Here is a 27,399-nt window from a genome sequence, read left to right as displayed (position 1 = left end):
CACTCTAACACGTACAGCACGCCCAAGCTGATCCCACAAGTGTTCAGTTGGGTTGAGGTCTAGACTCTTGGTAGGCCGTTCCATTCTCTCTACTCCCACATTGTGGAGGTAGTCTGTGATAACCTTGGCTCTGTGGGGGTGAGCGTTGTCATCTTGGAGGCTGAAGTTAGGTGCCAGATTGTGGAGATATGGGATCGCCACTGGCTGCAGAATCTCATCCCGATATCCCACTGCATTGAGATGGCCTTCAATGATGACAAGCCTTGTTTTGCCAGTGAGGGAGATGCCGACCACCAAAAGCTGCTACTCCATCGGTGCAACAATCAGCATAGCGTTCTCCGCGTCGTCTCCATACTTTGACCCTGCCATCCAACTTTCGCAGACAGATCCTGGACTCATCACTGAACATGACATTCCCCCACATGTTCAGGTTCCATTGTCTGTGTTGTTGACACCAGCGCAAATGGGCCTGACAGTGAAGGGCAGTCATTGCAGGCTTCCTGGTAGCCTTATGAGAATACACTGTTTACCATTGGCAGAGCATTTTGGCAAATTTTTCTTGGGCGCTACCCACATAATCAGCTGTGCTGCTCGTCCCACAAATGCATGATCCTTACAAGTTGGACATCATTGTAAAGGTAAATAAACAGGCTTTCCAACCATGTAAAATACAATGCCAATTAGCATTGTAACAACAGAGAAATAATCCACCAATCACAAGTTTCCGAACTTTTTTCCCCCAGTTTATATATTGTTATATATATATATATATATATATATATATATATATAATATATATAATTTAATTTCGGTGTATGATCACCTGAAACTAGGAATTGTTGTGTTTTCGTTAGCTTAGAATGAGCCCTTCATATCTACATAGGGAGCGGGTCCTCTTTACGGAGTCCGCCATGTTTCTACAGTAGCTCAGAACGGACAAACCAAACACTGGCTCTAGAGAGAGCCTTTAGTGTTCTTACGTTACCTGAAGCCCACCGTAGTTCTCCCACACACTTGTGAAACAGCGGAGCCGCAGAGTTCAAAACCGTGGTACCACCAGCCGCCGCCTGACTTCCAAAGTAGTGTTATTATGATAAGGACGGCCTCTGAGCGAGGCGAACGGCGTTACCACGATTTTCACTCGAGAGCTCACGTTACCACAGTTTTTGAAAGGAAGGAGTGAGCGGAGGAGTACTCAGTTGGTACCGCACCTTTAAGGGTCAATAACCTCTAACTAATATTCTATTTTTCAGACAAACATTGTGGACCTAAGTCGCCGTGCTTATCTCTGTAGTCTTAGTTGAGACGTATTGATGTTTTGTTTTGTACCGACACTCTTAGTAATGCACAGTAAAGAGAGGTCTCATCATGTCAATAAAGCTCCATGAATTGAATAGTGTTGAAGTGAATGAGAGAGAGCTCGGGTCGATGACAACAGCAGCTGCAGCATCCGGTTGGAGCCTCGTGGTTTCACTGTGGCCTTTCTTACATTTCACTGCATCCAGCTCTCACTCTCTCTCATCCTATTTCTCTTTTGCTATTCCCATCTCTTCTTCTCCTTTGTTAGTCTTCCTCGGTTGTCCCGCCTCCCTCTCTCTTCCTCCCCTCCTCTCTCTCGTTACATTATTGATACAGAACCCATCTATGAATCTTTCCAGTCTCCAGAGAGCCGATGACCTCTCCTCTGTCTCCATCCCTCTGTCTTATTTATCGGTCTGCTCCATCTCTATTCCTTCCCCTTCAGGGCCAGCCTGCTGATGAAGTTATTTTGCACAGTACAAATAGAACCATTACTTTACTCCTATTTTTCACTGCATGCCCTGCCATGGTCTGGTAGATTACTGCAAAAATTGTTCCTCCATTCTGAAGACGAATTGTTTGGATAATTCAATCTTATTGCTCTTGTTTCAGCGGTCAGGAGGTGCAGGGGAAGACCTGGCTGACAGCTGACTCACAATCGTGGCCGGATCTCAGATCACTTTATGTGCTCTACAGGAGCGTAGATTTCACAGGGAATTTGGGGTCGAGTGGGAGTTACCTTCTACAACTGAAAGTCACACAGGGTGGAATTTTTTTAAAAGCTATTTCAGTGTTTGTTGCACTCACTAAATAAAAATAAAAGATCCAAAGGTGGAAATCAAAATCTTATTTCAGATTCAGATTACTTTATAGTTCATCAGATTTGCATAAAATGTAAATTTGTCTTTGGCACTGGCATACAAGGCAACACACACCATACACAACAGCCAACAATTCACAACAATTATGCATCTTAAAATCCGAAAGCGTAAGGGTGTAAGGCTGTAATTTCGATAAATTGTTCTATTTAGAATCAACATCGTGACACCCCTAACCCCCTGAGACCTGCTTTACTGTCTTTTAGAGGCTGTAGAGTGAAGGTACAAATAGCATATACAATTAGAAAAACATAAGGAATCCATCGGTACCAACCATGTCATACTAGCTTGTCGTGAAGGAGGCTAAATAACGCTCCAAACTTACGCTAAATTTTGGTGAGGAAAAACTTGCATGGACATTTTCAAAGGGGTTCCTTGACCTCTGACCTCAAGATATGTGAATGAAAATGGGTTCTATGGGTACCCACGAGTCTCCCCTTTACAGACATGCCCACTTTATGATAATCACATGCAGTTTGGGGGTAAGTCATAGTCAAGTCAGCACACTGACACACTGACACACTGACAGCTGTTGTTGCCTGTTGGGCTGCAGTTTGCCATGTTATGATTTGAGCATATTTTTATGCTAAATGCAGTACCTGTGAGGGTTTCTGGACAATATTTCTTATTGTTTTGTGATGTTAATGGATTTCCAATAATACATATATACATGCATTTGCATAAAGCAGCATATTTGCTCACTCCCATGTCGACAAGAGTATTAAATACTTGACAAATCTCCCTTTAAGGTACATTTTGAACAGATAAAAACTGTGCAATTAATCATGGACAATCATGCGATTAATCGCGAGTAAATATTTTAATCGATTGACAGCCCTATAGTTTGACTGAAGTGTTTAATTTTGTAAAAGATCTGAGGTGTTTTGCTACTTTTGTGTGTGGTCGTGTCAATTGTGTTTAGTGTTTTGACAAAATGCGCCCTGTTTTTAAACTCGTGACTAAGCAATCGTTAAAAAAAAAAGTGTAATAAAAAGGGGAATGTTAATTGCAAGAGTATCACAGGATTCAAACTCTGGTCTGACATCCTACACACCATCCACCACTGCGACCTCCACACCGAGAGGCACTGGGCTGACACTGGTAAAAGAAACCCCGTGACCCTGCGGCATTTGAGCCACATGACCTTCACAGTGACAGATCAGACACCATATATCAGAGCTGACTGGCTTATATCTGACATGTCATAAACGGTCAGTATATCAGTACTGTCAAACATACACACACAGACACAAATACTGTCTTTTGAGCACTGAGCTGTTGGATTCACACGGAGGGATGGATGGAACGACACAGAAGATAAGTGGGAAACAGAGATGACTTAGCCTGCAGAGAGGAGACAGAAGAGGTGTGAGGTGAGATTGGAAGAATAAAGGAGGTAAAAGAGAAAATAAGAGAGAGAGAATCAGAGCAGCTGCGGTGACAAAGCAGCGACGTTTTCAGCTGCTGTAAGGAAGAGATTCACAAGCTTAGCTGGAGTCACACTGCAATGAATAGACCTTTCAACACACTCTATGGAGGCTGCTGTGTGAGAGCGAGGAGGAGAATGAGGATGAGCGAGTGTGAGGAAGTGTGTGTGAGCATTTTTTTAACCAGCAGAGTGAGGATTAGATAGTTAACAAGATGTGTTAAACTGAAATTCAGATTCTTTTCCCGAAGCTAACCACGATAGCTCTGAGTTGGCTTTTGCCATTTACTCTGGGCCATAGACTGTATAGAAAGATGGACGACGTGCCTCCACTTCCTCCCACTGTACAGAAGTGAAGCCAAAATATCCCGGATACCGGAGCCGCCATATTGAGATTTTGACGTCATTTGGAGCCAGAGTCTGCGCAGTAGCGTGTCAGCGGTTCCACTCATCGTCACGAGTGCTCCTCTATCGGCGCATTTCCACAAGATCCGGTGACGGAGTTTGTCTCAACGCTTTCCTTTCAATTCATATGGCAAGCAGGAGAAGCAGTATGTACTGGTATGCACTGGTGGGAGTGTTGCGGCGAGTTGGAGAGGGTCTATATTTGCCTAAAGTTGAAAAATCCAATTTTATGCAAATGAGCCCGTCCAGCTCACGAAACTTGGACCAAGCTGTCAAACTAGGCGATCTAGTTCTAAAATGAAACCAGATTCAGCCGTGGCATCATCGCCTATTTCTCACTTAAAATGATCTCAGAAATAGATTTTGGTGGATTGTTTAGACGGAATAACAGGAAGTTTACGAGCAGGCCGCCATGTTGTTTCCTGTTTGAAACGGAAAGCAGAAAAACCAGGAACTGGTCATGTGCATTCCACGATCGGGTACGTCACCGCTTGAAACAAGCATGAAGTAATGAATAATGTACAGCGAGCAGGTCATTGTTGTGAAAGAATCCCAGACAGGGCGATACTGGTCTCTCATCGCCCTGAAGGGGTTTCTTTCACAACAATGACCTGCTAGCTGTACATTATCCCGCTTATTACACAGCTACTTACTGAAGAAATCAATAGTTTGACACAAAAACGGTCCTCCAGAGTCCGACATCAGAGCTGCGCCCATAGCAACGGTCTGTTAAACATAGCAACGGTCTGTTATAGAGAAATTACAGACCGCAGTACGCTGTGATTGACCAATCAGAATCGAGTATTCAACACAGCCGTGTAATAAGCATTATTAACTGTGTCCATCAAACTCATTCATCTCGACCTTTTTTTTCCCAGTCCGGCATCCTCAGTTGTTTATCAAGTTAACCAACTTCAGATCGCTTTACTTGTGTACAGCTCTTTGAACAGGACCCTTCCCTCATATTTCCATGAACAGTATTCAATTAATCAACAATTCCACAATCATTTGACTCGAAATAACTCCAAACTCAGACCTCCTACGTGTCAAACATCTCGGGCACAGTTTGGTTTAATTTACCGAGGTTCAGTGATATGGAACGCTTTGCCATCTCATGTGTTCAAGTTGGCACCAGAACAGTTTATGAAAGCCGTTAAAGGTTTGTTTTTATCTCCCCAATGTTTTCCTTATGGATTATTTCTGTCAGTTGCTTAATAATGAGCATTCATTGAAGATATAATAATGTGAATCTTAATTCTATTTCATCACTTTGTCTCTGTGTGTGTGTAATCTCATCTTTTTCTTTTTTTCCTCTCCTCTCTCTCTTTACCATCCTTTTTAACATTTTATAATTGATTAAGGTGTGCACAGTAGAGTGCCCGGATCAAGCCCTTCAGAGGGTTTTTTGCACCACTCCATCACATTTGTTGTTGTTTATGTAACATCAACTTGTACCTTTTTTTATATGTGTAAACAAATAATATCTAAATCTAAATCAGGGATAACATGCACACAAACCGTGTTCTCTTTTTACATTATTGTGATATGATGTGAAAGTAAGTTAAATCCAATAACTCAACACAGTGCTTTATATTAAGACCAATATATTCACTTCCCAATATTGACATTTAATTAAACGGCACTTATTTTAATTTGATTTGGATGATGGATATGATGCAGTTTGATTGATTTTATATTTACTGTGGAAATCGATCAATAACACCCCCGGCTGCTGTCTATGACAATAACTCATACTGGATTGAATGCAATCTAATTACACACCAGTGTGCATGAGTGTGTTTTATTATTGATAGTAGCAGCATCATCCATTCACTGGAGTGTGTGTGATGTATGCGTAATACTGCAACCTAAATGAAATCACTGCATTCTTTGGATAAAACACTGTGTGGATATTGAAATATAGAATATTTTGCTGCTGTTTGTTGCATATAATGACTTTTTTGAGTGATTTATTCTCTTTTTCTTACTTGTTTCAGGGTCTCCTCCTATCTCCCTGAATGATCTATAAATGCATAGAGAGGATTATACACTGATGTAATTAATGATTATATTTCTATTCATGCACCACCACAATACCTCAATCTATTAATCCTGTCTTTTGACTTAACAGGTTTCCAGTCCCTTTGTTTATTTGTAGAAAGGTGTTAATAATCCTCCAGCTGTTTAGCTGTGTTTATATTAATCAGACAGATGAATCAGGCTGTGAAGTGGGTACAGTCCATTCAATTAGTTCTCTGTTCTCTGACTGAAAGAGGACATCCATTTCAAGTCACACTATGCATTCTCAGTACAGACCGTAACAACAACATTACAACAGCAATCTCCACAACCACAGCTGTATAAAATAACACAGAGGTGGGTGGAAGTGAAGCCAACTGTGCAGAAAATGGCCAGCACTCAGTGAATGTCGCGTTGGGGAAAACAGCAATCTTAAAACATGTTTCCTCTGCACAACTGAAGTTGTCAGCAGCCTGAAGGCACAGCAGGTTGTGTGTGTGCTGGCTATGAGGAGTCTCTGATGATACTCCTGATGGAAATTTCCTCTGTGGAGGAAAATTGTCAACCGGTATGGCTTTGCACTCTTTTGGGCTGCAGGGATGAATAGGATGTAGGGATGTAAAATCGAAGGCGTAACGTACCTCTAGAAACTTAAATCCACTATTTTGGGTCAGTAATTTATACGTTCAATCACTTTATTATATCATCAATTGATTTTGAGGAGGGCTGTCAATCGATTAAAATATTTAATCATGATTAATCGCAAATTTATAACACTTTTTTTTTAATCTTTTCAAAATGTACCTTAAAGGGAGATTTGTCTAGTATCTAATACACTTATCAACATGGGAGTGGACAAATCTGCTGCTTTATACAAATATATGTATATATTTATTCTGGGAATATTCTATATTTATACTGACTGCATCAAGGCTGTTAGACTTATGAACTGCCTTTTCTTTATTTCAATTGTATGTTAGTAGTAGTTAAACACCATGAAATATTTTGCTTGCACAAAAAAATATTTTGTTGGTTATTTTATGTTTGTCATTATGTTCCCTTTGCTGCAGGTAAAGTAAATTATAGTCTATTATATATTTATATAAATTTGGGCTGTCAATCGATTAAAATATTTAATTGCCACTATACATGGACAATCATGCGATTAATCGCAAATTAATTGCATATTTTTGTATCTGTTCAAAATGTACCTCAAAGAGAGGAAATCAATTAACAACACTAAACAATGACAAATATTGTCCAGAAACCCTCACAGGTACTGCATTGAGCATAAAAAATATGCTCAAATCATAACATGGCAAACTGCAGCCCAACAGGCAACAACAGCTGTCAGTGTGTCAGTGTGCTGACTTGACTATGACTTGCCCCAAACCCTTTATTGATTTTGATTATCATAAAGTGAGCCGGTCTGTAAAGGGGAGACTCGTGGGTACCCATAGAACCCATTTTCATTCACATATCATGAGGTCAGAGGTCAAGGGACCCCTTTGAAAATGGCCATGACAGTTTTTCCTCGCCAAAATTTAGCATAAGTCTGGAGCATTATTTAGCCTCCTTTGTGACAAGCTAGTATGACATGGTTGGTACCAATGGATTCTTTAGGTTTTATAGTTTCATATGATACCAGTATCTTCACTCTAGCTTTACAACTGAGCCCGCTACAACCTAAAAATCTCAGGTTGCGTTAATGCGTTAAAAAAATTAGTGGCTTTAAAATTAAAATTTACATTAATGCATTATCACATTAACTTTGACAGCCCTTGTTCCCATACAACTAAACTGCATTCTCAATTACGTTTCAAGAGATACAGTGTGTAGTGTGCGCGCATGCACGTTAGAGGTGAAGCGAGTGAGAACGAGCGCGGTGTGTGAGTGAAGGCAGGTAGACAGAGGAGCAGAGTACAGCATGGACTCCGGCCCTGGAGATCAAATCTACGGTCTCCCCTGTGTCTTCTGACCGCGGTCGGGAGGCTGAAGCAGGAGGAGTTGACAATGTTTTACAAGACGGGCTTCACTAGATATAACTTTTCGGTTTTGGTGCTTCCGTGTAGTTTGTGTTGGAGTCTGAGTCTGAACAGCGTAGCCACACTCGAGCGAAGTTTGTAAGACGTTACAAACAGTATCTTTAATATTAAAAATAATAATTTTGCACATGTCCCATAGTACAAAGCCTAACCAATTCTTGCGTCAAGAAAAAAATCAAGTAGATTGATCTCCTGACAACAGACTGAAGTGTGACTGGTTCTGTGTTTTATCATTTTAGCATGTCTATAAGAGACTTCAATTCAATTAAATTCAATTCTCCACAGCGAGATAAGAAAATATTATTCATAAGAAGTTGTAATATTCTTATTTAAATGAAGATAATTCGTTGTCACACCACAACTGACACAGAGAAGCTACATGTTACCACATAATCTCACCAGTGACAAAGATTTTAAGTGTCCAAATTATCTTTGCAGGACAAATTGTACTTTGGGAAAAGAGACATTCGTAGATGCTGCATTAACATTTTATGAAGGCCCATCAAAAGAGAAGCCTCAAATACCTTGTTCAGGAAAGTAAAACAGAACAGCGATCAAATGTGTCAGACGGGATGGAAGGAGCAGAACGAGGGGAAATAACACCTCTACGTCTCCTCCTGTACCTCCTCTGTCTCTCTCTTGTTGCTTTTCTCTCTGCACATAACAACACCCCGCCTTGTGTTTCTATCATACTCTTTCTCAGCCTCTCTCTGTTCACCTATCATGAACTGTACACAAAACCCTTATCTTCTATTTCCTCTGCAGCATCAGCATGTCTGAAGAGCCTCTCGCAGAATGTGGCTTGTACACCGATAACAAGCATTTTTCAGCTCCCGTGATGCATTCGACATACATACAAATCATTTTTCAGTGAATGCAGCATTTTCAGACGTAAAATATCAAAATAAAAGATTTTTTAGGCAACAATAGCTGAACACATGTTAATCTAGTGTTCCTTAGTGGAACCTTTAGTCTCATTTGATCCTTCAGAAGCTGTATTCACTCACCTGTTCACTAAAATACAATCAATCAATCAGACTTTATTTATATAGCACCTTTCAACAAGTCATATGCAATTCAAAGTGCCGTACAGACGATTGACAAAAATATAGTGTTAAAAATGGATTGAGAGACTAATGCACACAATATAAAAGTTCATTGAATAAGAAAGCAATAAAAGATGGGTATTTAAGACATTAAAAGATAAATAAAATACAAGGAAATAAAAAAAACAATAAAAATAAATAAATACAAATTATGAAACTACACAAAATAAGCAGATTGTATTAAAATAATGACATTCTAATAAAATAAAATAGAATAAAGGAGATAATATTGATCAGCAGTAAAATGTTGATTAAATAAAATATAGTAAAATAAACACTATAATGATGATGATAAATAAAATAAGTATTAACAATAAAAAACATAAAAATATAAAACTATAAAACACTACACAAAAGCCAGCCTAAATAGATGGGTTTTTAGTTTATGTTTAAAAATATCAATATTTTCAGCTCCTCTCAGTTCCTCTGGAAGGTTGTTCCAGCGGCTGGGAGCGTAACGGCTGAAAGCAGCATCACCAGATGTTTGTGTTCTGCGTTACGGAACAACTAAAAGAGAAGAACTGGAGGATCTGAGGGGCCGTCCTGGTTCATAAACCAAAAGCATTTCTGCAAGGCAGTCTGGTGCAAGGCCATGTAGTGCCTTATTATAAACTAATAAAATAATTTAAAAATCAACACGAAAACTAAAAGATAACCAGTGTAAAGACTTTAAAATAGGCGTAATGTGTGCTGTCCTTTTGGTTTTAGTCAGCACTCGTGCAGCAGAATTTTGAATGAATTGTAGCTGATTTATTGTATTCTTTGGTAGCGTTACAATAGTCCAGCTTGCTAGTTATAAAAGCATGCATCAGTCTCTCTGTGTTGCTCCGAGAAAGAAATGGCCTCACTCTGGAGATATTCTTCAGATGATAAAATGCTGTTTTTGTGATACTGCGGACATGAGCCTTGACATTAAAATCAGAATCAAAAATCACTCCCAGATTTTTTGCTTCTTGACTTGGCTTGAGTCCTTGTGTATTCAGTTTGGAGGCCTTTCCTAGCTAGATTGACAATAAGGGGGTGTCTGAGCAGTTTCCAGAACAGAAGCGCTCACCATCCTATCGCCGAAAAATACAATTCTTGCAGAAATCTCCAAAATGTCAAAAGTTTTTGATATCAAATCAGAGCATGGCTTTTTCTATGGTGTTCCTCAAGGTCTTGGTGTCTTAATGTGGTATTTTGGAGGGATTATTGATCATTTTTATCAATTCTCGAGTGGTAAAAGAAAGGGGGAGTGAGAGAGGGTATGACATGCAGCGAAGGGCCACAGGTCGGATTCGAACCCAGTGCCGCTGCGGTAAGGACTGAGCCTTGATACAGGGTTGAAAAAAACAGAGTTGGGGGGCGCCCCGGTAGCTCACCTGGTGATGCGGGCGCCTCCCAACTCTGTTTTTGACAGTGCTGAGCTGCATCTCAAATTAATCTCCAGGTTCCCAGCTATCAGATGATGTACACCACTTCTATGTGACATCTACTGTTGACTCTTTGTCTAACCCTGAACATCCCCTCTAAAGAAAAGGGGTGGAATGGTCAGTGGTTAAAGGTACAGTGTGTAGGATCTGGAGGCATCCAGCGGTGAGGTTGCAGATTGCAACTAACTTAAACTTCTCCTGTGTGCCAAGCTTGTAGGAGAACTACGGTGGCCGACACGTAAACATGAAAACGCGAATCTGGGCTACTGTAGAAACATGACAGCCGGCTCCGTGAAGAGGACCAACTCCCTATGTAGATATAAACTGCTCATTCTTAGGTAACGAAAACACAATTCTCATTTTCAGGTGATTATACACTAAAGAAAACAAAATTATTATTATATTCCATTTTCTTCCAATAGAACCCCCTAAATGTTACACACTGGTCCTTTAAATTCCTATTAAAAAATCCCTTACTGTATTTCTCCGGCATCCTGTTTTCACAGGAAATACATCAAATTAAGGAGGCAAGATGGTGTTTTTATGAGGTCTTGGCGAGGTCAGGGGAAAAATGTAATAGACACAGATTAGAACAATTAGCTTATCCTCTCAGAAATGTACTTGCATCACTCAAGGCGGGAGGAATGATGTCATCCAGAGGTCTAGAAATCATACGATAGCTGTTTCTCAGGTCTACATGACTTTCAAATAGATTAAAAATGCAGCCAGCATTGGGGCAACAGTGTTTCAGCACAAAGCATGCTACAATTACACACCAGGCCTTTTAATTACAATCTTCATCTCCATCACTCCTTCGTCCTCCCTTCCCCCATTGATTCATCCAGTATGGCTGCTGTCACGCTTTCTTTCCCCTCTCTCTCTCTCCCCTCAATGACATACTGGACTACATGAATGAACAAACACAAGGAGCTGCGTTTCCCTCAAGGACACACAGAGCCACACAACCACTTAAGAGCACTTCCGTAACCTAATAGTGTCAGACGAAATGAGTCGGGAGATCATCTGATAGCAGCAACAAAATGATTCATATCGGTCTGTGTGTGTGTGTGTGTGTGTGTGTGTGTACTGTATGTGAGCATGCACAAATGTGTTTACTGTAATCGCCACTATTTACAAAGTATGTTTCACGTTAGATGATTTTTATGTATGCGAGGGTGTGTGTGTGTCCTACCGTCTTGGGGCAGTGGACATATCGTGCCAGGCTGATAATCAGGTCATGCGTGATGGGGTCAACCAGGTTTCTGAAGCTGGCGTAGCGGTACAACACGTCATCCAGAGATGTTGACTCCATGCCCAGGTCCTACACACACACACAAACACATACATACATTAAATAAGACCATCATATTCTCCCTTATGCAACTGTCCATACAGTACTTATGTAGGCAACACTCATAAAAGCGAAGCAAGGAAATTTATTTATATACTAGATTTCATACACATGGGAAAACTCAGTGGGCTTTACATTAAAACAAAAAAAAGAAAAGAAAAGAGCATTCAAACACAGGAAAGCACATAAAATACACAATACAGATATAATAATTATTGATCACACATACACTACATTTGCTTTCCTTTATAAGCAAACATAAAAAGTTGGGTTGTCAATCGATTCAAATAGTTAATCGCAAATTAATCACACATTTTGTATCTGTTTTAAATTCATTCATGCACATGGGAATACAAGCATACACGTGAATCTCTTGTAAGTGCAAGGCTTTTACATCTTCCATGCTGCTTCATGAACTCACTGACCCCCTAAAGCATTAAATTAAAGCCTGTTGCATCGCTTCCCGCTGTCTGACTGTCTGCTTGCCGGTGGGGGAAAATGAAAATTTGTCACATCTCGAGCACCATCAAAGCTTACGAATCATCGACCTGTTGGCAGAGCGTCACGCATGAACAGCGGTATTGTTAAAGTAAATCTTAAAAAGTCAACATGAATGACAGCTCCGCTTCAAAACAAATACACAGGAGAAGATTAGACATTTTGAGAACTCTAACAAAGCTGCTGTCATGGACTCTAAGTCAAAGCAAAGTGCTGTCTGTAGAAATTCACCATTTGTTTGACATTAATAATTTAGATTATCCATCATGCTCCATTATAGGCATCCAAAAAACATACTTTGTTTGGGAACAAGATTAAAAGTCTAGAGCACCATTAGCACCCTGTAAAAGCTGTTCCTTCATACCACAATATGAAAGTGCTGGACACAATGAGTGATGTCAAGGCAGTTTGGCAGTTCGTAGAGCCGTACTCGTAGTGTGGGAGTAAAAGGAAAGGTCATGGGCTCCCTTGGTCGCATGAATGTGCTCATTTCATGGCAGCCGCCCTATTAGATCATGAGAAATCCTCCTTGTTCACAGTGTGCAAAATGGAAAGGTTCAATCCTCTGTGGGGCATGAATGTGGTCAGTAAAAGTCTGGGTAATCTGCTCATCTGATATTGACATTTCTAAAAATACAAGTGGAAAATTTAGCTTGATACAGAAAAAGTTGGAGTCACCAAAATAATCGGCATTTACCTGCTGGGGGGTTTAAAGGACCAGCGTGTAGGATTTGGCCCACTGTTATGACTCTTTAAACTCCCCTCCAGCTCCACTCTAACTAGCTTTGTTTGAGGGCGTGCCTAACTAGCCGTTATGCAAACGTGTTACTTGACGACATCACCACGTTACAAGAAGAAAAGGCGGGACTTCAAGCGAGGTGTTTCAGGCAGTTCAGGAGCAGTGTTTCTGTGGGGGAGAGGAACTCCCCTTGGTGTGGACTTTGGGCTTTGTATGTCTCTAACAAACACATTGACTACGTGCACACCCAAAACAGGATCATGCACGTGAGGAAGGATTGTTGTTGGCTTTTCCCCGTAGAGAAGATTACTGGCTATTTAATAATTAAGGTTTAAGGTACATTTTGAACGGGTAAAATAAATGTGTGATTAATTTGCGATTAATCAAGATTAATATTTGAATCGATTGACAGCCCTAATTATAATACTATTCTGACTCATGCTTTCTTGATTTTTGCCTTTTTTTGTCTCAGTAACCATCATGAGGACAACAGCCATGGAGTTTATGACCAGCTGTTGGGTAATTGACACACATATGAACGGGTGTATTCATCCTTCGTACTGTATAGGGCTCTGGCACAACACTGTAATGGGTCTGCTTTTCTATCTCCACCACTGTTGTTACTGCTAATGCCAGTCTGGAAGCATGTGTGTGAATGTATTTTAGTCTGCAGGTAAGTGCAGGCTCATTGTGTCTGCAGGTAGATTTCTGTGTGTGTTTGGGTTTTTGTTTGTGCAGACAGTTCACCAGTTAAGTGGCACAGGGCCGGCCATGTTCGGAGAGAGAGAGAGAGAGAGAGAGAGAGATCGCTCTCCTGCAGAGCGGTATGACTCACTGAGGTTTCCATGCTGCCTATTGTTTTGCGTAGGAGGGGGCAGGCGCTCTGACTGAATGACACACATGAATCAGCTGCTGTATTTTCAGATGAGAGCGACATTAATAGCAACACAGCACATGAGAGAAACCTATGATTAGTGCATCAACAGGTGTATGTTGTGATATGTCCTGTTGGTGACCAGGATACACACACTCACACAGTTTCCAGGTGAGATCACCCAATCACACGAGATGCATTGTCTTTTAATAAAGTCTCTCCATGATGGAAGACTTATTATTATTCTATCAGCTGCAGTTTCTGAAGTGTGTTCAAGTGCAAATATTCAGGGTGACCTCAGGTGATGTAGTGTTTGACATACTTTCTTCCAGGTTATCTTGGTGTGTCACTGAACAGTCAGATAGATTGGAGTTTTAGAAATCTGATATTGACATTTTTGCATTGAAGCTAGGGGTGTAAGAAAATATCGAAAACATTGAATACCTCGATAGTCTGTGATATTGTATCAATTCTCAAAAACACTATACATTTTTAATTAATAGTTAACATGCAAAGATTAACTCAGTCAAGAATTTGCAAAGAGATGCGCCCTCTCAGAGTACTATGATGTTAGACGTTACAGTTACTGTGATAAATGCAAATGCAGATCCCACTGTTCTGATTGGATAAGAAAAGTAAACTTTTTTTTACTCAGATTTTACACATATGGTGGTGTGTTCTTTATACTATGACAGTTTTCCTAAAATTAAAGTAAAAAAACACAATATATCGCCTTGCTTACAGTATTGCAATATATTGAATCGTAACCCCTGTATCATGATACGTATCGTATTGCCAGATTCTTGCCAATACACAGCTCTAAATGAAGCTGCCAAAAGGTGATGGATTCAGATAAAAATGAGAGATCTCATCTCTGGCCTACATATATTCGTATAATCGGATACATTTATACTCTGTTTGACCCCTTTCAATGTTAAAAATAAGCTTGTTAGTTAAAGGAACATAGAAGATACAGTAGATACCACTCATACCTGTGCATTAGCTTAGTTTATCTTAAAGACTACAAACGGGGGGAACAGTTAGCCTGGCTCTGTAAAAGGTAAAAAAAAACAGTGTATCAAGTAGGGCTGTCAAAGTTAACGCCATAATAACGTGTTAACGCAAATTCGCTTTAACACCACTAATTTCTTTAACTCATTAACGCAATTAATCTTTAAAAGGTTATAACGGGCTTAGTTTTAAAGCTAGAGGGAAGATACTGGCATCATATGAAACTAGAAAACCTAAAGGAATCCATTGGTACCAACATGTCATACTAGGTCGAAGGAGGCTAAATAACGGTCCAAACTTACGCGAGAAAAAACTGGCACGACCACTTTCAAAGGGGTCCCTTGACCTCTGACCTCCAGATAGGTTCTATGGGTACCCACGAGTCTCCCCTTTACATACATGCCCACTTTATGATAATCACATGCAGTTTGGGGCAAGACATAGTCAAGTCAGCACACTGACACACTGACAGCTGTTGTTGCCTGTTGGGCTGCAGTTTGCCATGTTATGATTTGAGCATATTTTTTATGCTAAATGCAGTACCAGTGAGGGTTTCTGGACAATATTTGTCATTGTTTTGTGTTGTTAATTGACTTACAATAATAAATGTATACATATATTTGCATAAAGCAGCATATTTGCCCACTCCCATGTTGATAAGAGTATTAAATACTTGACAAATCTTCCTTTAAGGTACATTTTGAACAGATGAAAAATGTGCAATTAATCGCGATTAAATATTTAAATCGATTGACAGCCCTAGTAAATATGTGTCGTAATAAGCTGCTTGTACAAACAACCTATGGGGTCATTTTTTGGGGGGAGGAGGACAGTCTCTAGAATAATCAAACCAGTTTCTGGCTCTAGATACATACAGTATGTGTAGAGATGAGTGATATCAATCTTCTCATGTCTCTCGGTAAGAAGGCGAATAACCTTTTTCCCAAAATGTCAAACTATTCCCTGAAATGGCAAATGATGACAATTCAATACTTCCCTCAATGGAAATATGTCTAATACAAAAGGAGACACAAAGTTCAATATAAATGTAACATTTGGATGTTTTTTGATAAATTGTCATGCCTTAGAAAAACACACTGGTACCAAAAAACCCAATTATAGTGTGTGTGTGTGTGTGTGTGTGTGTGTGTGTGTGTGTGTGTGTGTGTGTGTGTGTGTGTGTGTGTGTGTGTGTGTGTGTGTGTGTGTGTGTGTGTGTGTGTGTGTGTGAGGGTGAGTCACAGGAGCACACATTGTGTCTTTCCTCATAAGTGTGATAAGGATTTGAGGCTCTATGTAAATACTTGTAGATCAACCCTGAATGGAAATGAATCTTCCAGCTCTCTCTAATCTGAACCCAGACACAAGAAGGTTTACGAAGCAGCCATTACTGTATTCACAACAGAGAGCTGACGATGTGTGTGTGCGTTTAGTAAGAAGGTCTGCAGTGGTAAAAAGTAAAAAAATTGTAGAACAGGGCGCCCCGATAGCTCAGTTAGTGGAGCGGGCGCCCATATAACAAGGCTGAGTCCTAACCTCTCTCTCTCCCCCTTTCTAAAAAAACAGTCTGCTGTCGTATCAATAAAGGTTTGAAAATGCCAAAAAAAAAAAAGAATAATTAAAAATAAATTGTGGAACACATTGAAACAATAGCAATCATTTGTTTGCAAGGTGTTCATGTACATAAATGGAATTCACTCTCCAGAAAAGCCATACATTATTAACAGTGGCCCCTCATGAAATATACATGACGAGGACATAATAAAAATGCACTGTCTACTTCCTTGAACTCTAAGGGCATAGTGTGTTGAGCTCACACACACACACACACACACACACACATACATAAACCATTTATGCTATGAGGAAAACAGTGTGGGCTTTTCTTTCATTAGAAAGCACCACCCACACTAATTAGCGGCGGTCAACATCAGAGCAGTGGTCTGAAACCAGCTGAACACGAAAAAAGACGGAGCTGGAGACAGACGCGGGAAACAGGAGGGCTCAAGTGCAGGCTCTCGGGTAAATGAGAGGAAATGGCAGCCGGGGCAGGAGGACCCGTATATGAAGCCGGTACTGACCTTTAATAAAGATCACATACTGACCCGACAGTGTCGGCCACCTCTGCCATGACGGAGGCTCTCTGACCGTAGCTGAAGAATTAATAAGGTTATTAATAGTTCCATATTAAAGACTTCTTCTCGGGTTGACATTTTGATACGTCATAGTGTAATTAATAAAATTAATGATGGCTGCATTCCAGGTGCAGGGGTCCTGGTATTTTGCATGTTGGCACACTACTCACAGTGATGGAATTAACCCATCATTAGTGTTATCAGTTCCACATAATATGACAAATCAAAAGAGCTGCAAGGAAAAAGGTCCTTAGCGTCTCCTTCCCTGGGCCTGCCATGCACACTGAGTACACTGAGATGGCATCATGGGAAAAGAAAGCTTTCATTTCAGAATCAGAATCAGATTGAATTGCCAAGTAGATACATACAAGGAATTTGACTCCTGTTTTATGCATCTGTCTCAATGTACTGATACAAAAATAGAAGTAACAGTTAGGAACAATGACAACAAAGCTGAACAAATAAAGGTAAGGAATAGTCCAAATAAAATATATTAATATATATATACAGTATATTTGGTCTGTCAATCAATTAAAATATTTAATGGTGATTAATCATTTGATGGTCCATAGTTAATCGCGATTAATCACAAATTAATCACACATGTTTTATCTGTTCAAAATGTACCTTAAAGGGACTATTTGTAACTTTCAGAAATGCTTCTTAACAGCGACACCTGTGGCCGTGAAATCAACGAAAGTCAGCGTCGGGCTCGCGCTTGCTCGCTCTAAATATACCTGAACGAGCATCGCTCAAAACAGTGAGGCGACACAAGTCAGCTAAAACCACAATATCACTCTATATTTCAGCTGCTTGACAGTAATGTTAGCTGACCAGACGAAGGTCTCTCCATGAACATGATTTAGATCTGATCCTAGTGTCGGCTAAACTCTTCTGCAGTGTGGAGTGAGCGCGCGTTCACGTCTAGAGGTGGAGCGAGACAGCGAGGACGCGCGCGCATTCTGAGTGAAGGAGAGCATGCAGCGGAGACGAGGCTCCAGCCACACGCGAGCGCGCATATGCGAATGCGCATTGTGTGACGACCCGCTACATTTATGCGCGTACAAAGTTACAAATAGTCCCTTTAAAGGGAGATTTGTCAAGTATTTAATACTCTTATCAACATGGGAGTGGGCAAATATGCTGCTTTATGCAAAACTTGTGGGTACCCAGAGAACTAATTTTGAAAAAAACAAAATGTAACAAATAAATACATCGATATAAATTCACTGAATAATTATTAATTATTAAAATAATAAATCGTACACCAATAATTTGGTAAAAAAATCTTGAAAATGAATTACCATTCAAGTTTAAACATTTTTAATGCAGCAACAAATTGCTCAAAACTTAAACAGGAATTAAAATTCCAGTATATGAATATAGTATATAAACATACAATTGAATAGAATAAGATCGGCCCCATTGTCACCCATTGATACCCGATACAGCTATTTGTTCTTTTTTTTTTATCATATTACACTTTTGTAGCTGTTTGTTAACAAGTGACCAGATACAAATGTATAAATGTAGTGTATAGCTTTTTATAAAACAAATCCTCCTACCAGCCCCTCTAAACATATAACTGCAGATATCTCACATCCACTACACACTCAGAGATTGAGCTGCTCCCGTCTGGCCATCACAATAGGATCCCAAGGTCCAGCCAGAACATTCTGTACATAAGAAGTCTTTTATTCCCTACAGGCACTGAACACAGAACGACTGCATCAGGGAAGGGCATCAGATGTGCTCGCTTATATTATTTATATAATCTTCCCATTTGCACAATACTGTATATAGTATACTGTATATTTGCATGTTTTTATTGGTGTGTTGTGTGTATTGTACGTATGTTTGCTGTACTTGGAGAAGCCAAAGATACATTTCCTCTGTGGTGGACAATAAAGCCAATCTATTTACCTAAAGCTCATTAATTAACACATTATTTCTCATTTGTAACCAGCACAGCAATCACTGTGTTTTACGCCAATAAATTGTTTCTGCACGTAACGCCCTGTAAAACCACAAATTGTCATTTTTACATTTTGTTTTTTGTACAAATTAAACATACAACATATAGGGATGCAAATTGTAAGCACTTTCCTTAATCGATCATTGGTAACACTAACGATCGATTAATCGTAATTAAAAAAACATACAAATTGTGCATGTACCAAACAATACCAAATGCGTCAAAGCCTTATTTCCACCGTCACGTATTGCATATTCTCTGACAGCAATGCATAGCCTATGAAACATATAAAGATAGAGGCCTTGACACATGCTTTGAAAAATACTCCATTCTACCGCTATCTAGAATGTAACTACACGTTGTTTGTACTTCAGATCTTTATTTGATAGTAGACCGATTAAATGTCACGTACTCGATCAATTAATCGATCGGCGATTAATCGTCAACGCCCCAAACAAGATATGATGTGCTGATTAGTGGGCTTCAGAGGTGCTGGTGGGGAGATTCTATTTAACTTTGGAAAGAGCAATGCCAGCTGTTTCCCTCTGCTTCCAGTATTTACGCTAAGCTAGGCTAATCACCTCCTTGCATCATAGTTACCATACAGACATGGGAGCAGTATCGGACTTCTCATCTAACTATTGGCAAGAATGTGAAAAGGTGTATTCACAAAATGTCAAACTATTCCTTTAATTAGCTAAATTGATTATATTAGTGTTGATTTGGAATATTATTTTGATGAAACTGCGAGCAATCGTCGGCCTTTCAGCCACTTTTCCACAGATTTATTGATACTGCTCTTCTCGCTAAGTGGGGAGATATCATAGCTGTGAGAAATTCCTGATATTTACGACTTGGAATTAAGACTAGGAAGCTAATGCATTTTCCCGTCCGTGTTTAAACCTAATGGTGGCAAATCTATTTTTTACGTGGCAAAGTAGGTTGTGCTAATCATGTGGCTGCATTAATAACATGGCGCTGACATCTTTGCTGTAATTTGAACATCATGTCAACGTGACAGCATACAGAAACTGGCACAACGTTGAATGTATCTCTGTGTGAAAACTGCACTTGAAAGAACTTAAATTAGCCGGCGATGGAACAGACTGTACAGACGGCAGGCAGCACTCGCACCACTGTGATTCAAAGTGCAGCCAAAACAGGGCTGAATCAATCAAACAGCACCATGTTGAGACACAGCCCTTCAGACGCCGATAAGACCGGAGGAAAAAAGAAAAAGGAGGATGTGCAATTAGCAGTACAATGTATGGAAAAGGTTGTTGTCCTTTACGCCATAAATTTCAACAAGAGAGATTTTAAAGAGCACATATTGTGCTTATTTTCAGGTGCAAAACTTGTATTTTAGGTTTCTACCAGAACATGTTTACATTCTTTAATGTTAAAAAGACATTTTACTTTCCTCATACCGGCTGTGCTGCAGCACCTCTTCTAAATACTTGAAAAATCTCCCTTTAAGGTACATATTGAACAGATAAAAAAATGTGTGATTAATTTGGGATTAATCGCGATTAACTATGAACAATCATGAGATTAATCGTGACTAAATATTTGAATCGATTGACAGCCTTAATTTATATCTACATAGGGAGCGGGTCCTCTTCATGGAGTCCGCCATGTTGCAACGCCATGTTTTCTACAGTAGCCCAGAACGGACAAACCAAACTGTTAACTTTTCCTGCTTGTGCTGGAGTCGATAACGTTACTCACTCCTGTCGTTGCCACTCTCTCTCTCTCTCTCTTGCTTCACCACTCACTTCCCACATACACACATACTCTACGCACTGGCTCTGCTCAAAATGACCAATGCTACTCTTACAACAACTGGCTCTAGAGAGGGCTTTTTGGTGTCGGCCACCGTACCTCTCCAACACGCTTGGTGCACGCTAGAGGTTTCAGTTGGTTGCAATCTCCTCACCTCAGCTCTAGATACCGCCAGATCCTACACACTGGACCTTTAATAGTTTAATCAACACAGAGTGCAGCACGCAGAGGTTTTGAGCTTGAAAACAAAGATAATGGGCACAAATGATAATGGGACAAAAATGTATAACTAAAACAAACTTCATGCAAAATATATATTCCGTTGACCATACCATCATCATCACGGCTTGCAGCTTCGCTTTTAAAATATTAATGGCGACCACAACACAACAGCCTCTCATTATCTGACAAAACACTGGTCACATACCAGAAGAGGAGTTAACAACCCCACACACTGAACCGCCGAGGATACATTTAGAGCCCGTGTTGGTTTCCACAGACGATGTTGGTTATAGTTTAGCGATCAGCTTGGAGGCAGCCCAGGGGGGAAGTGGTGAGGAGACGCTGGCCTGGGTGTCAACTTAATTGAAGGGCGGTGATTAAGAAGGTGGCCTCCTCATTAGCTCTTAACAGAGCGCCCGCTTGATTAATCAATGTCTATTTAGTCCGAGCCCTCCGGCCATCGCCGTGGTTTCCGGGCAACGTGGAGGAGAACCTGGTAACCGTAGAAGAGTGACTCTCCTCACAAACAAGCTCTCTCCTCTCTTTTTCTTCCTCTCTTTCTTTTTCTAAGTATCTTCTAATGTCTCTATAATCACTCACCGCCGCTGCCTCTCTTATTCTTCATCAGTGTCTGTTGCAGTTTCACCCTCATGGTGTTTTTCCCCTCTCTGCTCTCTTTATCCTCAGTAATTGTCTTTATCCAATTCATTGTGTGATCTGTCCGTCATGTACTGTTCTACCAGAGCACAACCCCCCCCCCCCCCCCCCAACCCCAGAATATGAAGCTGACTGATGGTTATGTCATGACCCAACATGAAAACCTGTTGTTTTCTTCCTTCAGCCTCCTCTAGGCCTCTCTGCTGATAAAAAAAGAAATGACACATCCTTCAATCTGAAATATCGTGTCTGTCCATATCGTTAACTTTGACCCAGTTGGAGTGCGTCGTGCTTGTGGACGTTTCCTTTTCCCTAATCCCCAGCTCCACAAACAGCAGCAGGGAAAAAATCCTTCAGAGGTCAGAAGATCCTGACCTCAAGCCATCACCAACTGGATCAAAGCGAGGCCATGCGGCCTGCTGTTTACACAGCTCTACCTTCTCCTTGCTATTGATACTACAGCACAAGCAACACTCAACAGAGTGAATTTCATCATTATGAAGAATGGACGCACTGATGAGATAAGGAAATATCCTAAGTTGTAAATTGTGCACCAGTTGTGTAACGACAGGAGAAGTAGTCCACTAAGTGCCGATAGAGGCTTCATAGTTCACCACAAATCTCCCAGCAGCTCTATCTGGGGCCATAATGGAGGTCCAATGGAGAGTGGCTGTTTGCAAATAATGCTTAAATGTGTTACACTGAGGCCAGATACTGACAATTTAAACTGCTCTCTTCAGATGAGCTATACCAGTGGAATAAAAGTAAAAATTACACATGTTTTATTTTGTGCGATTAATTCACACATCAATATATTTTTTCAAGCTGTTGTTTTTGCCATGAATACTTACACACAGAATGCAAATATTACGCAGCGAAAAATCTAATCTAATACAATTTTTCTCCAGAACAAGGGAGATTTCTTTTAGCTTTTGCACCACGAATAAAGGCATCAACCAATCACATTGTGCGGAATGGGTTGAGTTGCGCCTACATTTATGAAACAACAACACTAGGGCTGTGTACTGGCAAGAATCTGGTGATACAATAAGCATCATGGTACAGGGGTTACGATTCAATATATTGCGATACTGTAAGTAAGACGATATATTGCGATTTAAAAAAAATCTAATTTTAGGAAAACTGTCAGTATAAAGATCACACTGTCATATGCATAAAATCTGAGTAAAAACAGTTTACTTTTTTCAGCAGTCAGAACAGTGGGATCTGCATTTGCATTTATCACATAGTCAAGTCAGCACACTGACATACTGACAGCTGTTGCCTCCTGTTGGGCTGCAGTTTGCCATGTTATGATTTGAGCATATTTTTTATGCTAATTGCAGTACCTGTGAGGGTTTCTGGACAATATTCGTCATTGTTTTGTGTTGTTAATTGATTTCCAATAATAAATATATACATACATTTGCATAAAGCAGCATATTTGCCCACTCCCATGTTGATAAGAGTATTAAATACCTGACAAATCTCCCTTTAAGGTACATTTTGAACAGATACAAAAATGTGATTCATTTGCAATTCAATATTTTAATCTATTGACAGCCCTAATTTATGTGGACCGGTACGTGGACCGATAACCTCAGGCCAATATCTGATACGTGAATTACGTCAGTGTCAGAACCCCAAGAACTTCCTTTTTCAACCAAATTGAGTCCAGTTTTAACATGGGTGTATTTTACCCTGCACATCACAGAATCAGTGCTTACTAGGAAGGACCAGAACCACACTGCTGTGTTGTTGGTGCCTTCACTGTCAGACTAGAGACCACTCTCCTCTGGGGTATCATAGCTTAACCAAGCAGTGTCAGAGATGGTAATCCCCCGTTCTTAACGATGATGGATGGAGAGGTGTCCTCCGTCTTTAAGCCTGTTTGCTTTGCTCCGCTGTTTTCCATTGATTCAAGGATTAACAATCTAAATGGGTTTGATCAGGAAACTGTAAATAGTAACACAAAGGAGCTGATGGAAATCTCCAAAGCCCGAACAATAAACTGTGAGAGCAGTGTGTGCGTATAAGCGGGAGGCTCTGTTCCCTGTGGTTGAGTCATAGGGGGATAAACAGTGAACACTAGCAGCATATGGATTGTGTGCAGTGCTGTCTACAGGGATGAGAGCTTACGTTACGTCTGTTTCTCCCAACACTATCTTCTCTAGCCTCTCTCCAGTCCCTTCTCATCACAATGATTAACATGTATTAGATTAACTTTGGCTCAGATCCTCCCTTTCTTTGCAGCTCTCCAAATCCTCCAATTCAAGTGGTGGTGTTTTCATTTTCCTGCTTCTCTTTTGTTTCTCACCACCACACCAGATTCTTTCAGTCTGCTGCTGGGCTTTCCATTCTGTCTGTAGCAACAGCAGCAGCAGCAGCAGCAGCAGCAGCAGCAGCAGCAAGCAGCCAGCCAAGCGCTGCAAATGTCTTGAAAATCATAAGAGAGGCTGTAAATCTCCACACTGTACTAGCACAGCAGAGCCAGGCTGAGCACAACAGGTCCAGCCAGCCAGCCAGCCAGCCAGCCAGCCAGGGGGCTCATGTTCAGTCACACAGGCAGAGAGGCGCTCTATTCATCAGTAATATACGCAGTCAATTGCTGAATCAGTTTATGTGTCAACGGTCAGTCGGTCTGAGCCTGGCTTCTGTTTCAGCATCAGTGATGACATCAACCAACATGCTTACACAGAGAGAAATGAATAGAGGAAGGAAAAAAGAAAAGCAAGCCAAGCAGAGATGTTGTGGTTTGTTAAGACCCAGACACACCAACCCATCAGAGACACATAATAACGCCACAACAGCAGGTGGCGGTAGTCTGTAATCGTCATTCAAAAAAGGGAAACCGGAAGACCGAGGACGGCGAATATACAAGCCGTTGTTATGATGCATACACGAAACAAAGCGGTGTCTGCCGACCATTTTCACACCACTCTCACTCACCACTTAGCTTCACTCCAGACGGCCATGTCGCTGTGCCAATATCCATGTCGTTGGAATGATCAGATGAGACGAAGATGAAAAGTGAGAAGAGCATTCTGTGTGCGTCCTCTTGACTTTACTCGTTACCGGAAAAACTTTGACGCGGGCAGATTAGAGCAGACGGTGCGCGACACACCGCAAAAACTAGGCCGTCAGCCGCTCACCGACGGCCCCAAACTGGCCGACCGTCGGCTTGGTGTGCCAGGGCCCGTCGGCTCTAATCTGCCCGTGTCTGAGTTTTTTTCGGCTGATTCAGCATGTTGAACGTTTCATGTACGCATCATACCAACGGTTTGTATATCTACCATCCTCGGTCTTCCGGTTTCCCTTTTTTAATGACGAATACGGATTACCGCCGCCTGCTGGTCTGGAGAGTTATTTCCTCTCACGCAGGTGCAGAAGGTACGTGGTAGTTGGCCGTCAGCTGCCGTCTTTGTGGCGTGTTCGAGTGCAACTTTTTGGCCGAGACTAAAGGCGACGTGAGGCGACTCTCACAACTGGTGGCCTTCGTCGCCGCTAGTTCTTTGACGTCGGCTTGGTGTGTCCACTCCCTAGCTTTAGAAATGTGACCTTCTGACCCCTGAGAGCTTCACTCACTCTCCAACACACACACACACACACACACACACACACACACAAAGCCGCTACCTGTCGGAGCGTCTTCAGCATCTCCGTGGCCTCGTCCTGCTTGCCCTGCTTGGCCATCAGCATCATCTCCTGGATCATGCCGATGCGCCGCTGGTAGGGCGGCGGAGGTGTCCCGCCACGGCTCAGCCGGTCCCCTGACTTCAGCATGAGGGAAGCCAGGATGTCGCCCCGCTCCTTGGTGGGCGTTCGCTTCCAGCCGTGCTGGGGGCTGGCTCCTCCGGCCTCCTGGCCTTTGGTCTGCTTGGCACCCATGGTGTGCTGCGTTTAACGTGAACTGTGATAACAACAACAAGACCGGTCCCACCGATCCACCGGTCATGCAGAGGCAAGGTCTGATAATTAATGTTGGAGACTTTACTTTTGCTCATCAAAGTGTCTGCAGCTCATCACATCTTTCTAACTGGGGCTGATGATGTGTGAGGCACTGTGAGCAAAACACCTCCAAACTGCTCATGAAGAATGTTCCTTATCACCCAGTTACACAGAGTACAAAATAATACTCCAAAACAGGAAGAAGTGGAGTTGCCTGCTTTTGGGAACTTGTTAATCCCAGAGAGTGCAGCTCAGGTCGGGAACAGGTCGGATGATGCTGCCTGCAGCATGGCCGCAAAACATGGACACAGCAAAGTCAGGATGTAGGAGAACCAGAGTCAGGATGCAGGAGAGAACCAGTGTCAGGATGCAGGAGAACCAGAGTCAGGATGCAGGAGAACCAGAGTCAGGATGCAGGAGAGAACCAGAGTCAGGATGCAGGAGAACCAGAGTCAGGATGCAGGAGAGAACCAGAGTCAGGATGCAGGAGAACCAGAGTCAGGATGCAGGAGAGAACCAGAGTCAGGATGCAGGAGAACCAGAGTCAGGATGCAGGAGAGAACCAGAGTGGCCCGCCGCAGCCTCCTATCCCAAACACAACTTCACCACAATATTTACCTTCGACAACAGCGTGATGCTGTCTTCCTCTCCTCTGCTGTTATCCTCTAAAACTGAGCCCAGAGGAGGAGGAGGTGGTGCATGAAGCAGGGCATGGCAATGTTTACGTCTCCTGCAGCTCAGCAGCGCTCCTCGCTCTGCCCTGTCCTCCTTCCTCGCAGTATAAGGTGGACCAAACCCCGCATTCGTCCTTCTCTTCTTCCCAAGGTTGCTGCTCCATCCGCTCCGGAGCAGGAAGCAGCCGCAGCGGCGTCTCAGGAGCCCGTCACCGGCTGTGTGAAGGGCTGCAGGAGGAGAGAGGCTGAACTGAGGTGTTCCTTTACTGGGACTGAATTATGTATTGCACCCTCTGTTACACTGAATGGGGGCGCGCAGCGAGTGCACGTGAGCACAAGGGAAGGGCGAGAGGAGAGCACGAGCACTGCCAAAGTTTGCAGTTTCTTTAGCTCTCCAAGGGGAAAGCAGACGTGCCAGTCTCCATTAATGAACGGGTCATTTTAATGAATGGTTGCTCCTTTCAACACATATATGTGTCTGGTCAAAATGACTCATATCTTTTACAGTCATGTGTGGTCTAATAGAAAATTCGGCATGTAGTTTTTTATTTTATTTATAATATGTTTATTGGGTTTTCTTATTTTCACAAACACAATAAGAATAAAAACAAAACAACAAACAAACAAACAAACACTGGTACAGCACAGATCAGACAAATATATATAGGAAGGAGGTCATAGGAAATAGTCCATAGTGCAGGGAAGTCCCAGGATATATGAGTTCATGTTCAAGAGACTCCTTGTGAGATAATGGAGAGATCAGGTCCAATATAATTCAGATAGGGCTGCCAAATATTGTAGAACTGATCTACTTTGGCTTGTAGAATATTTGTGAGATATTCCAAAGGGACCATCTCAAATATGACTTTACGCCAGCCTTGGACAGAGGGTTTCTTATCACTGATCCACTGTAGTATTATAAAATGTAGTTGATTGTCAAAGC

At 41.5% G+C, this 27,399-nt stretch overlaps 1 protein-coding gene across 1 annotated transcript in view; it reads right to left on the bottom strand.

Annotated features, from left to right (window-relative positions):
* Window positions 1-26,777, bottom strand: part of lrrc75a (leucine rich repeat containing 75A) — a 64,499-nt gene extending 37,722 nt beyond the window's left edge. Inside the window, exons 1-3 of the mRNA XM_074640242.1 lie at window positions 26,401-26,777; window positions 25,471-26,063; window positions 11,783-11,911 (exon numbers count right to left, since the gene is read on the bottom strand). Of these exons, the coding sequence (XP_074496343.1) occupies window positions 11,783-11,911; window positions 25,471-25,722 (381 nt within the window). The 5' untranslated portion in view covers window positions 25,723-26,063; window positions 26,401-26,777. The remainder of the gene's footprint in view (window positions 1-11,782; window positions 11,912-25,470; window positions 26,064-26,400) is intronic.
* Window positions 26,778-27,399: the final 622 nt, after the last annotated feature.

The sequence above is a fragment of the Sebastes fasciatus genome, chromosome 7 (genome assembly GCF_043250625.1).
Source record: "Sebastes fasciatus isolate fSebFas1 chromosome 7, fSebFas1.pri, whole genome shotgun sequence".
Taxonomy (NCBI): Eukaryota; Metazoa; Chordata; class Actinopteri; order Perciformes; family Sebastidae; genus Sebastes; species Sebastes fasciatus.
This window is presented reverse-complemented; position numbering and strand designations above follow the sequence as displayed.